Genomic DNA, 13,517 nt, shown 5'->3' with positions numbered 1-13,517 from the left:
ATTCTCTCTGCAGGAAAGCTCGAATCCCTTATACCTGTTTAAAAAAAAATTTTTTTTTAATTGCGTGTGTGTGTGTATAAAAAAGATATTTGAGCATGAAGACAGGATTCAAACCACTAGGATTAGGGACAGTTATTATCCCTCAACAACCAGGAAGGAGGTACAGGAGTCTCAGGACTCACACCACCAGGTTCAGGGACAGTTACGAATATGACATGCGTAACGTGCTGTAGCCTAGTTGTGGTGAACTAGATATACCTGTCTGACTGCTCCTGTGGCTCCTCCCACAGACCCTGCTGACTGCTCCTGTGGCTCCTCCCACAGACCCCTGTATAAAGGCGACTGTGGGCTGCTGCTCTCCCTCATTTTCCCCAGGATGTAGTGCTGTTTATTCTTCCAGTCAATAAAAGCCGATATCTCGCTTCCTAAGTCTCAGCGTGAGTTATTGATGGTGCATCACTAGTGCTCCACCTGTGGGTATAACATTACAATGTTTGGCAAATCTCACATCAGGTCATCACAAGTCATTGTGCTCTTGAAACTTGATCCTCATTCTTTGTAATGCCACCCTCCTCCCATCTTGCTCAGTCCCCTTCCACCTCTCATTCTGCCCTTTGAAGGCCCATACTCAGCAGCAACCCTTCCCCTTCCTTCTTCCTTTCAGTCCTCTGTTAACTTCTCCCATACCTGTCAGGCCTCGCTCACCCTGCTGCACTTGCCCAAATGGGTGCTTGATGGTCAGCAATGGACCCTGCATGCAGAAGGGCCTGTTTCTGTTCTATTTGACTCTCACTCCTCATACTCCATTTCCCCTCCTTTCCCTCAACCCGCTTCCCCACCTGAATCTCTTCCATACCTCCTCCAGCCACCCTGTCCCTGGGATATGTAGCTTGCACAGTAATCTGCAGATAATGGGCTTCTGACCTGCCTGCTCACACTGCCTCTCAGATCTTGCATGGCCAATGGACAACTGGCTGCAAAGCATGCTGCAGGTGAGAAGGATGTACAGATGTTCCTTCGTTATTCATAAGTACTTTCAGCAGTCTGTGAGTGCAAATGGAGTTAACTCATATTAACAGTTTCTGTGTTGAAATTAACCAGAAACTTCCTGTGAAGATATGAGACCGTAGAGGCTGGAATCCGGAGCAAGAAGCTATGTGCTGGAGGAGCTCAAAGGCCTGAAATGTTGGCAATTTCTTTCTTCCACATTTGCTGCATGACTCAATGAGTTCCTCTTGTGGATTGTTTGAGACAAAGAATATGTCACTCCTTATGATTTGAGCTATAGAGGGGTTGGGCACAATCAGATTTAAATTCATTGGAGCATAGTAACAGGGTAATCTTATTGAGATATAGTAAAACAATTTCTCTGTCTGGCTCTCTGCTCTGTCTCCTATGTGTGTTTGTGTGTGTGTGTGGGGGGGGGGGGTGTTCTATCTGTTTCTGTCTCTGTCTCTCTATATGTGTCTGGCTGAATCTGTCCCTGTAGTGAATCAAAGCACATTGTTAGTCCCTCCCCCACCCACAGTCAAACTGAAATGGGGAACAGGAAACACGAGGAAATCTGCAGATGCTGGAAATTCAAACAACAACACACACAAAATGCTGGTGGAACGCAGCAGGCCAGGCAACATCTATAGGGAGAAGCACTGTCGACGTTTCTGGCTGAAACCCTTCGTCAGGAGGGTACTTGGTGCTGCTGAGGTCCTGGCTCGTTGAGGTAGCTCAGCTTGTCAAAGGAGATGACATTGTGGAGAGGTTTTGTCTGGCTACGAGATGTTACACATTTTTGAACTTGCTCTTGTAACCGGAGTGTTTTTTTTGTAATTAGTTTTGGGTCAATGATCTCGTTTGAGTCTGCTGCACACAGAGTGTTTTGTCATCTGAGCAACAGGCTGTGCATTCAGTGAGCCTCCTATTAGATGAGTGGTAGCACATCGAGGAGAAAACTGAAGCTAGTTTGGAGCAAGTCCCTGTTTTTGTAACACAGGGTCTCCCAACCTTTTTATGCCATGGACTGGACCCCTACCATTAACCCATGGGAGGGGGGAGGGGGTCCATAGACCCCAGGTTTAGAACTGCTGGTGTTACACCTCTATTGAGGTTTTAGAATTGAGAAAATGAGTGACAAAGACCCAAATCCATATTTTCTTTTGCTTTTTGAAGACTGTGGGAAATCTCCCTTCATAACCTTGCAGGTTAGTGTTAATTAGTATGCATCTTGAACATGAGGTTTTGATACCTGACTATTTTGTGCTTGTCACTTACAGCTTAAACTGAGCAACCAGAGTGGGCTATCAGTGATTAAGTGAGCATCACCAATAATACCTTTCATCAACTGGCTGATGAATAAGTCTCGTAGCAAGAATTAGCTGAGTTGAATGTCATCTGTGTTTTGTGGGCAGGGCGTAGCTGGTTGATTTTCTATTGCTTCATTAACATTATGGCCACAATGCATCAGAAAGTTTTTGCCGTTCAGAGCTTCAGTGCCGCATATGCACATTGTTGTATCTTCTACACTCAGCCATTTTGTTTTGCTGCAGAGTAGATTACCAACTTCAGTAATGGTTTGGATCTATGGATCTAGGGTGGAGATCCAGAAGGAACAACTATTAACTACCTCTAGTTGCAAATCCTTCAGCCTTGCTTTTCCCACTCACTGCTGTCAAGGTCAAAGACTAAGGGTCCAGAGGTGGCCTGTCCTGAGTTTAGAGGCCTATGTGAATGTGTGAGTGGGTGTGTGGGTGGGAGGGATAGGAAAGGGGCTTGTTTGGCTTTTGTTGTTCTGTGAAACATTGTGGGCATACAATGTTTTATGCTGGAATGTGTGGCAACACTTGCATAAATATGTCATCAGCCCTTATTTGGTTGTGCTGTTTGTTAACACAAATGACGCATTTCACAGCATGTTCCAATGTACATGTCATAAAATAAAGCTGAATCTCAGCTCTGCCTTCCCAAGAGTCATGATTAATTGTCAACCACCAGGGCTTCAGAATTTTGATTGTAGGATTACCGAGATCTGCCTTTTGCAAGCTACTCTTGTTCACTATGTATCATCCTTCAGTGTTGCTTTGCCACATTGGCCGTGCAGTTTTAAATGTGCCTGCTATGGCCCTCTCACCAAATTAGAATTCATTCTTTGATGATGATAATGGCAGAGTGCAGGATACTCTTGTGCTCTGCAGGCCAGCCGGCATCCACAGAGAGACTTGAATCGAAAGATTAACTGTTTCTCCCCCTGCAGATGCTGGCCAAACTGCTAGGATTTCCAGCATTCCCTGTTCCTATTGGAGATGAATGATTGTGACGACAGTGGGTGGCATTCATCAGAAGGTTTATTTGCCCCTCTGTACCTTGTTGCCATGAAATAGCATTGATCAATGATGACGGCTGCTGGGACCGATCTCTCCTGACCATGGGAATGGTGAGAGGAGGAGAAATTCCACCCTATTTATTATCTCTCCCCCACCCATTCCATCTGTCCATCACCCACACCACTCACTGAGTCCCCTCTCCCCACTGTTCCCACCAGACCACAATCATTTGTCTCCTCCACAACGGAAGTGCTCTCTCCTCCAAAACCTCCCAAGTTCCATCACTGTCTTTGTCCCTCTGTCCTCCACTTGGTCCATCAACCCTTCCTCGTCTCATTCCACCAGTTGCTGGCCTGTTCTTACCCGTCATCTCATTTTAACTCTTTCCATCCAGATGCAGTATCTCAAATCACAGATGTAGTCTGATCTGCTGAGTTCCTCCAGCAGTTTTTTTTCTTTGCTCCTTTGTGAAAAGCAGTTCCCCAATTTCAGCAGAACTCTCAGATGCTTGTGCAGAGGATGTAGTATAAGCAACCCAACTGGCCACGTCCGTGTCACCACTAAATCTACTGCCAAGGTAGATGCTGGCTCTTTGGCACTTGCTACTGAAGTTTACCCCACAATGGCAGGAATTTCAGGAGGGAGTTGATAAGCATGTGAGAGACAATGGGTTACAGGAAAATAAATGGGAGAATAAGATTGATTGGATTGCTCTGAGAGCCAACAAAGATTCAGAGGTCGAATGGTCCCCTATGTTGTTAGGTAATATGAAAAATACTTGCTCAGTATTTCAGGTTGCCAGCTCTTCAGTCTTGTCACTTCCACTGCCACTCAGGTCATCCCGAGTTTGGGAGGGTTGCATCACAGTGATTCATAATCTTCAGAGATAAAGTTTCTCTGTGAATTTCCCGCATTCTTTGCTGCAATTATAAGGAGAATAAACACTCCGTTTCTTACAAGGAAATGCAGCTCAAATAAAAGTGCTGATAAAACCACTACTTATGACTTTGCCAAGGGAGGTGTTTTAGTTTGTGGAGATAAATTTTCACTTCTAAAAGGAGCTGGTTACTGATGTCTCTCTCTCTCTCTCTCTCACACACACACGCACGCGCACACGCACACGCACACACACACGCGCACGCACACGCACACGCACACGCACACGCACACGCACACGCACACACCCCTACCCCTACCCCTACCCCTACCTACCTGGAGGAATTCAGCAGGCCAGGCATCACCTATAGAGAAGAGGACAGTTGGCATTTTGGGTTGAGACCCTTCAGCAGAACTGGAGAAAAATGGATGAGGGGACAGCTAGAATGTGGGGGGAGGGAACGGGAGGAGAAACTCAAGCTGATAGGTGAAACTGAGAGAGGGAGGGGTGAAGTAAAGAGCTGGGAAGTTGATTGGTGAAAGAGATGCAGGGCAGGAGAAGGCAGAATCTAATAGGAGAGGGCAGAAGGCCATAGAAGAAAGAAAAAGGGAGAGGGGCTCCAGAGGGAGGTGATGGACAGGCAAGGAGATAAAGTTGAGAGAGGGAAAAGGAGATAGGGATTTAGAGATGGGGGGCCATTACTGGAAGTTTCAGGAATTGAAGTTCATGCCGTCAGGTTGGAGGCTAACCAGACAGAACATAAGGTGTTGCTTCTCCGACTTGAGTGTGGCCTCATCACGACAATGGAGGAGACCATGGATAGACATGTAGGAATGGGAAGTGGAATTAAAATGGGTGGCCACTGGGAGTTCCCGCTTTTTCTGGTGGACGGAGTGCAGATACTCGGTAAAGCAGTCTTCCAATCTACGTTGGGTCTCACCAATATACAAGAGGCCACACTAGGAGTAGTGGATACAATAGATGACCTTAACAGACTCACAGGTGAAGTGTCAACTCAACTGGTAGGACTGTTTGGGCCCTGAATAGTAGTGAGTGAGATGGTGTAGAGGCAGGTGTAGCACTTGTCCTCTATTATTTTTTTTAAAAAAGGAATCTCTTTTGGCTGCTGAAGAAGAGCAGAGAAAACTGAAGGAAGCTGAGCAATGTCAACTCAGGGAGTCTCTGTGGGATGAATGGAAGGCCTGTTTGAAGTAAGCATGCACACAGTTCTACGCAAGAATTTGCAGCAGAGGCTTCAAGACTTGAAAAAGTGGAAAAAATATCTTCAATAGAATACTGGTGGTCTCTTTATGGTTTAATGTTGAGAAAATAGACTCTTTGAAGGAGAAGAATGAAGAACTTGGTGACAGTGAGAGTATGAAGATATGGATGAATTGTTCAAAGAGAATTTATCTATTGCTTCGAAGCAATAGATAAATAGATTGATAGTCCCTCAATGGCATTGTATTTTTCTTGTTTCCAGATTACTCCTTTCCCCATTTTAGACCCAGCACCTATGATGGCCATGGAATGCTTTCCTCATTCTTTGACATAATTCAGGGGACGTTTGAGAAATTCCATAAAATCATGCATGATCCCAAATTAAATCCAGAACAGTTTCCTGGGAGAGAAAAGGAAAATGAGACAAAATCACCAGATGAAAAAGATCAATTCATCTCTCGTGAAATGTGTCAGAACTCTTCTGGCTACGTGAAGCTTTCCAACAAGTATGAGGAGTGCAGCAAACTCATGTCCTTGGACTCCTTTGTAGATCACAAACCTTTATGAAATGCATTTGAAAAATCTCTCATAATGGTAGAAAGCTTTGCAAAAAGATATAACAGAAGATTGTCAAGAATGTGTGAAAAATAAAACAGGAGACTTGTTGAATGGATGTCCAAATTGGCAAATTATACAAAAAGCTCAGATGGGTTTTTTTTTTAGAAGTAAAGCCATCATACTAAGATGAGAAAGCAACATCAGTACGTCCAGCAATCCTGATACCAATGTCACTGTCCAGATACTTGATCCACCTCCATTGACTTTCACAGTCCTAGGATTTGACTGGGATGATCCAGAGCTCTCAGATATATTGACAAAGTAATCAGTGGACCTCTACAACAAGAGGAAGATTGGAAGACCTACCAACACATCAGCTTTGAAACTATAGAAGCATGAATGGAACAGATACTTGGTTCACTTGCTTCGAAGGCTGCTTCTGTAAACATTTTAGCGGGTGGCAAAGCTACTGGAAATCTTCTGCAACAATGCTGCTGGTCTACTGCACTGCTGCCATGGCATTGGAATACTATTGGAAGCAAAAAAAAACATGAAAACATGACCACCCCTTCATGGACTGGATGTGCAAAGCTCACCTTTTGGCATCTTTTATCAACGTCAGCAGTCGGTCATGGGAAAACCAAATTTAGTGCCCCGTGTGTGTGTGTGTGGGGGTGTGTGTGTGTGTGTGTGTAGACTGAGTGGTTTGACACATCTCACAAGCTTGCCTCAACAGGGCTGTATGCTGATTTATGCTTTGTCAGAACCAAGCACTCAAAACACTTGACTAGAACTGTCATGACTAACCATAATCCTGCAAGTTGACACATAATCTGAAGACTGTGTGGGCGATAAAAAAATTCTTAGAAATTACTGCAGCCGGGACAGTGATAGCATTTCAAGGGTTGAGCACACCGTACTTTCTGAGATAATTTTGAAAGACTTCCTTGGATCTGGATCAGTGTGTAAATATACGTTAAGGAATCACATGTATTAATTTGATATCATTCAGAATTGCTGCATCCATTTGCAGGGGCAATTAATTTTATCTCCATTTCCCATTAAAAGTAAATTCCTTAATTTTGTATGCTCTTAACATTTACTTGAGGAAAAATTGATTATTTTTTCAATGTCACTTGTTGATGGCACCCTTCCTTCAAATTTCAAAATTTGTGTTGCATCAGGACTCAGCACTGACTGAATTGTTTCATGGACCAATGTTTAAAGTTGTTTTATTTATTCATCTGTTGAGAACAAGTGTCACTAGAAAGGCCACCATTTCTTGCCAGTTATTGCCTGGTCATTGTAACAAGACTAGTTTTGGTGGGTGAAGGAATAATTCCTAGGATATTATAGAGTTGGGATTTGAAATGTGATCTCTGGATAGTTCGTCTAGCTTTCTATGTTACTAATCCATTAACTTGTTCTCTAACAGAAAAGAGTTTAAAAACCAACCAGCTTGTCACATGGAGTCACTTAATTATACAGCAAAGAAATTGGTCCTTTGGCCGACCACAGCTATGCTAACCTTTTGACATCTACACCAATTCCATTTGCCCAAAAATTTATTTGACACCCAATACACTTTGAGTGGCATAGTAGGTCAGTTAGAACTGTTATTTCATATCTCCAGAGGCACAAGGTCTGAATCCTGACCCTGGGTGCTGCCTGTGGGATGTTTGCACATTTTCCCTGTGTCTGTGAGTTTCACCCACATTCCAGAGGTGAGTTGTTAGGAAACTGATTGGCTAAGGTAAACTGCCCCTAGTAGGTCATAGTTGGAATCTGGGGGAGTTCATGGGAATGCAAAGAGAATATAAGTTCAAAGTATATCAAAGTACATATATATCACCATATACATTTCTGAGATTCATGTTCCTGTGGGCACACCCAGCAAATTTATGGACTCTAACAGGGTCAATGAAAGATCAACTGGAATGCAGAAGACAACAAACTGTGCAAGTGCAAATATAAATACATAGCAAAAAACAACGAGGGCATGAGGTAACAAGATAGAGTCCTTAAAGTGAGACCATCAGTGTGGGAACACCTCAGCGAATGGCAAGTGAGTGTAGAGATCCTGTTCATTCAAGGGCCAAATGGTTGAGGGGTAGTAACTGTTCTTGAACCTGGGGTTGTGAGTCCTGAGGCTCTTGTACCTGAGGCCTGGATGGTAATAGGGAGAAGAGAGCATGGCCTGGATGGTAAGGATCTCTGATGATGGATGCTGCTGGAATTCCTATGACAGCGTTTCTGTGTATGTAAATGGATCGCTGTGGTTGATGGCTGCTACAAACTGAGTGGGCTAAAGAGCTGGACTCCATGCTGTATGACTTTATAACTCCATTATTACCTGTTGTTTTTCATTGAAACGTGCTCTTGGAACATTAGTCCAGACTCTCAGATTACAAGTGAATAACCTGTTTCCAGTACAATTGGTATTTTCCCTCTCTCCTCGCCCCCCCCCCCCACCCCCACCCCCACCCATTTGGCCTATTGAGTGCTCTGCCATTCAATCATGGCTGATCCTTTTTACTTCCCCTCCTCAGCCCCATGCCCTACATCCCAACCTTCTCCCCATAACCTGTGATGCCACAGCCAATCAAGAACCTATCAATTTCTACTTTAAATACATCCAATGACCTGGCCTCTACTTCTGCCTGAGGTAACATATTCTACAAATTCACCAACCTCAGGCTAAAGAAATTTCTCCACATCTCTGTTTTAAATGAACACCTCTCTATCCTGAGGCTGTGCCCTCGTGTCCTAGACTCCCCCCCCCCCACCCCAAAGGAAACATCCTTTCCACATCTACTGTGCCAAGGCCTTTCAACATTCAAAAGGTTTCAATGTGATTTCCACCTCCCCCCTCAAATCCTTCTAAATTCCAGCAAGTACAGGTCCAGAGCCATCAAACGTCCCTCACACCCTTTCATTCCCAGAATCATCCTTGTGAATCTTCTCTGAACCCTCTCCAATGCCAGCAAATCTTTTCTTAGATAAGGAGCCCAAAACTGTTCACAATACTCAAAGTAAGGCCTCACCCCTTATAAACTCTCACATCGCTGCTTGTGTATTCTAGACCTCTTGAAATGAATGCTAAAATTTCATTTGCCTTCCTCACCACTGACTCAATCTGCAAGTTAACCTTTAGGGTGTTTTGCCCAAGAACTCCCAACTCTCTTTGCATCTCTGATTTTTGGATTTCCTCCCAGTTTAGAACATCATCGACACACTTATTTCTTCTACCAATGTGCATGACCATGCATTTTCCAACATTTGCCTCCTTCTTGCCCACTCTCCTAATCTGTCTAAGTCCTTCTGCAGCCTACCTGTTGCCTAAACGTTACCTGCCCCTCCACCAATCTTTGTATCATCTGCAAACTTGGCAACAAAGCCATCTATTTCATCATTTAACTCATTGATATACAGCATAAAAAGAAGTCCCAACATTGACTGCTGCAGAACACCACTATTCACTGGCAGCCGACCAGAAAAGGATCCTTTCATTCCCACTCGTTGCCTCCTACCAATCAGCCAATGCTCTAGCCATGCTAGTAGCTTTCCTTGATACCATTGGCTCTTAACTTGGTAAGCAGCTTCATGTGTGACTCTTGTCAAAAGCCTTCTGAAAAGTCCAAATATACAACATCCTCTGCATCCCCTTTTTGTATCCTACTTGTAATCTCCTCAAAGAATTCCAATAGGTTCATCAGGCAGAATTTACTTTCTCTGCATCAAACTTTACTTTCTCTGTCAAATTTCTAGTTGAACTCAATCATATTGTGATCACTGCCTCCTAAGGTTTCCTTTACCTTGAACTGCCTAATCACCTCTAGTTCATTACATAATGCCCAGTCAAGTATAGATGATCCCCTGGTAGGCTCAGCGACAAACTGCTCTAAAATGTCATCTGTAGTCATTCAACAAACTCACTCTCTTGAGATCCATTGCCAACCTGATTTTCCCAATCTACCTGCATGTTAAAGTCTCCCATGACTATCATAACACTGCCCTTTTGACACACTTTTTCTATTTCCTGTTGTAATCTGTAGTCCACATCCCAGCTACTGTTGGGAGGTCTGTATATAATTGCCATCAGAGTCCTTTACCCTTGCAGTTTCCTAATGCAACTCACAAGGATCAACATCTTCTGGTCCTATGTCACATCTTTGTACTAATTTCATGCTATTCTTTACCAGCAGAACCATGCCAGCCCCTCTGCCTATGTCCCTATCCTCCAATACAATGTGTAACCTTCGACATTCAGCTCCCCACTACAACCATTCTTCAGCCACAATTCAGCGATGGCCACAACATCATACCTGACAATCTGTAAAACTGCAACAAGATCATCCACCTTATTTCTTATACTCCGTGCATTGAGATAAACACTTTGAATACTGTATTTGCTACCCTTTTAAATTCAACATCCCTAATGCACTGATACTCACCCTACAAGCTGCAATTTTGTCCTATCATCTGCCTTCCCTTCCTGACAGTCTGACTGCATGCTAACTTTGTTTTTTTTTTTACCATCCATCCTATCCTGATTCCCTTCACTCCAATTCCCATCCCCTTGCCAAATTAGTTCAAACCTTCCCCAACAGCTCTAACAAACCTGGCTGCGAGAATCTTGGTTCCCTCTCGGGTTCAGGTGCAACATGCACTAAGTGATAAGGTACAGTGGCCAATTGACCAGTCCACACATCTGTGTGTGAAAGAAAATAAAAGGTCTTGGTGGGATGGGGGGGGGGGGGGGAACTCACACATACTATAAGAGACTATAGTTGTAGGAATCTGAAGAAAAACAAAGTAAATTGCTGGAGGAACTCAACGAGTCAGAGAAGTATTCCTTCACCTCCATAGATACAGCCTGACCTGCTAAGTTCTCCAGCAACATGTTAATTCTAAATACATGCAGTCACAGGGGCAAACTCAACACAGATAGCACTGGAGGATGGGACTAAACCTGGCTTCCTGGACCTGTGAACTACTATCACCTGTCCTTATAAACTTATTGGATTCACCGGATATCTATTACAAAGCTCATTGCTGTAAAAATTCATTATTTTCTTTTAGAGATGCATTTCAATGTATGTTCTGATGTACGTGTGATAAGGAATCTGAAACTGTCCATTGTTGGTAATGTCCTGCTGGATGTTTAATACACCATTTTCAGATTCATGGTAGCCTTTCTATAACTGGGTGAAGAGAACTTCATGTGTATTCTCACCGGTGTCTTGTACAGTTACAATGTGACATATCAGCTTTTGTTCTCAGTGCCCTAAATGATGAAAATAAGAGTACAGTATTCCTTCTTCACCTTGTCAAGGAACTATGTACGTGTACCACTAGGTCTCACCATGAACTGCTTCCATTTCATAATATCCTTCCTTAAAAATGAAAAATAATTCTATGCACAGGTGTGCATTGATTTAATTCTACATCTTTGCTTCTTTTTAAAAATAATGTTTTTTGTGTATTTCCCATAGATCTGCAACTGGAGTACACTCTCACTGATGACTTCTGCAGGCATCACTTCCTGGTGGGGCTTTTATTCAGGGAGCTCACTGCTGCTCTTAATGAGTCTCGGGACATCCGACACATGGCCATTGCCATTGTCAAGAGCCTGATAATGAAGCACTCGTTTGATGCCCGATATCCACACAAGGTACAAAGGCTGCGGTTATTTCTACTTTGTGCGCTGCTGTAGAAGAGGCATTGACCCTGTGCATGTCTGACATGTCATTGACGTTATTGAGCAAACTGTATTTTGAGTCCACGCAGATACATGGGATTCATGTGGTTTTGTTCCTTCTTTACATCCCAGCTTTAGTATAGCTGATAGGAGTGAATCCTGCATTGACCTGTTGCAAGGTGCGAGATTCACATTCAGCCACATTGAATTCACAATTAAATCTTTGTAAAATCACTAGGAGCTTAGACCACAAGAAGCAGAAGCAAAGGATAACATTCTGTTTTTCCTACCATTCATGACTGATCCTTTAATCTGCTCCACGTAATTGTCTATTGAACTTGACCTTGAATATACTTAGCAACCAAGTCTCCATGCCCTTTAGATGTTCCAAAGATGTGTAAAGATATTTCCTTCTTTCTTCAGTCCTGAATGACCAGCCCTTTATTTTAAGAAAGACTCTTTAGTTCCAGGCACCCAGTCAGGGGAAGAATCATTGCTATCCCAATCCTATCAAGACTCTTAAGAATTTTATGTGTTTCCATGAGATCACTCTCATTCTTCTACATCACTGAGAGTACAGGTCCAGTCTTTTGAATTACTCCTTACATAAGAATTTCACTATATAGTAGGAAGACCAGATCCATGCACAATATTTCACCTGCAGTCCCAGCAGCCTCATATATAATTACATTTGTACTAGAGTCATACAACTGTACAGCACAGAAATAAGTCCATGAGCCCAACAGATCCATACTAACCTCTTTACCCATCTACACCAATCCTATATGTCCACTTCAGAACCATACCCTACTATGCTTGTTTCACTCTGCTGCTCACTGGAAAGGCATCAGAAGTTACTCCACTGAAGCAGACTGTGCTGTGTATGTCCTTGTGGAAGGATGGTATGATGCTGCTCAGTCCTGGTGAGGGGCGGTGGGGCAGCCAATCTTTAGCAGGAGATTGAAGAGTCCTGTTCTACTGACAAGGTTGAACACCTTGGTCAGATCAATGAAGGCTGGGTACAGTGGCTTCTACAGCTCTTGACACTTCTCCTGCAGCTGGTACAGTGAGAAGTTCATGTCCTCTCTGGATTTGTATCAGCTCTGCAATAACATATGCCATTGTAAACTGTGCAAGTTGATAACCTTTCATCAAAACTTCACAGTTCTGCTACAAACCAGAGGGATGGTTATTTGAAACTGTTGAATTAAAGTCAGGCCTAAGCAAGGACTTGGACCAACTACAAACTCTTCTTGGGCTTCACGCTGGGTACAGGTATCGATTATCACGGACATTTCGATGACAGATTTTGCCATCTTCACCAGGCATCTGCTGTTCATCCCTGATGAAGATGGCAGAGTTTGTCATCAAAATGCCTGTTATAATTGATATCTGTACCCGGCTGGAAGTTCAAGAACAGTGTATTTGTCATATTCATCAACAAAGCACTAGATCCTTTTTGCAATTTGCAGATGAAATCTCATTGGCTCTTCATGTGGCCTTGGATCATCTGGAAAATACTAATACTTGTGACTGACTGCTTTTTATTTATGACAGCTTAGTGCTTAATGTAATCATTCCAACAATTCTGATCAAAAGCTCTAAAACCTGGTCCTCTGTACCTCCCTCTGCAACTGGATCCTCGACCTCCTCACTGTAAGACCACAGTCTGTGTGGATCAGAAATAACATCTCCTTCTCACTGATAATCAACACTGGTGTACTCAAGGAAGTGTTCTTCGCCCACTCCTCTACCCTCTCTACACCCATGACTGGTGTGGTTATGCACAGCTCAAATGTCATCTATAAATATGCAGATGACACAACTATTGTTGGCAGAATTT

At 43.3% G+C, this 13,517-nt stretch overlaps 1 protein-coding gene and 1 pseudogene across 1 annotated transcript in view; both read left to right on the top strand.

Annotated features, from left to right (window-relative positions):
- The window catches only part of LOC140734545 (dedicator of cytokinesis protein 11-like), a 290,183-nt gene that overhangs the window by 147,381 nt on the left and 129,285 nt on the right, over positions 1-13,517 (top strand). Inside the window, exon 31 of the mRNA XM_073058668.1 lies at positions 11,469-11,647. Coding sequence (XP_072914769.1) covers positions 11,469-11,647 — 179 coding nt within the window. The remainder of the gene's footprint in view (positions 1-11,468; positions 11,648-13,517) is intronic.
- Positions 963-6,364, top strand: LOC140735022 (clusterin-like; annotated as a pseudogene).

This window comes from Hemitrygon akajei, chromosome 10 (genome assembly GCF_048418815.1).
Source record: "Hemitrygon akajei chromosome 10, sHemAka1.3, whole genome shotgun sequence".
NCBI lineage: Eukaryota > Metazoa > Chordata > Chondrichthyes > Myliobatiformes > Dasyatidae > Hemitrygon > Hemitrygon akajei.
Note: the sequence above shows the minus strand (reverse complement) of the source record. Positions and strands in the feature narration are given on the sequence as shown.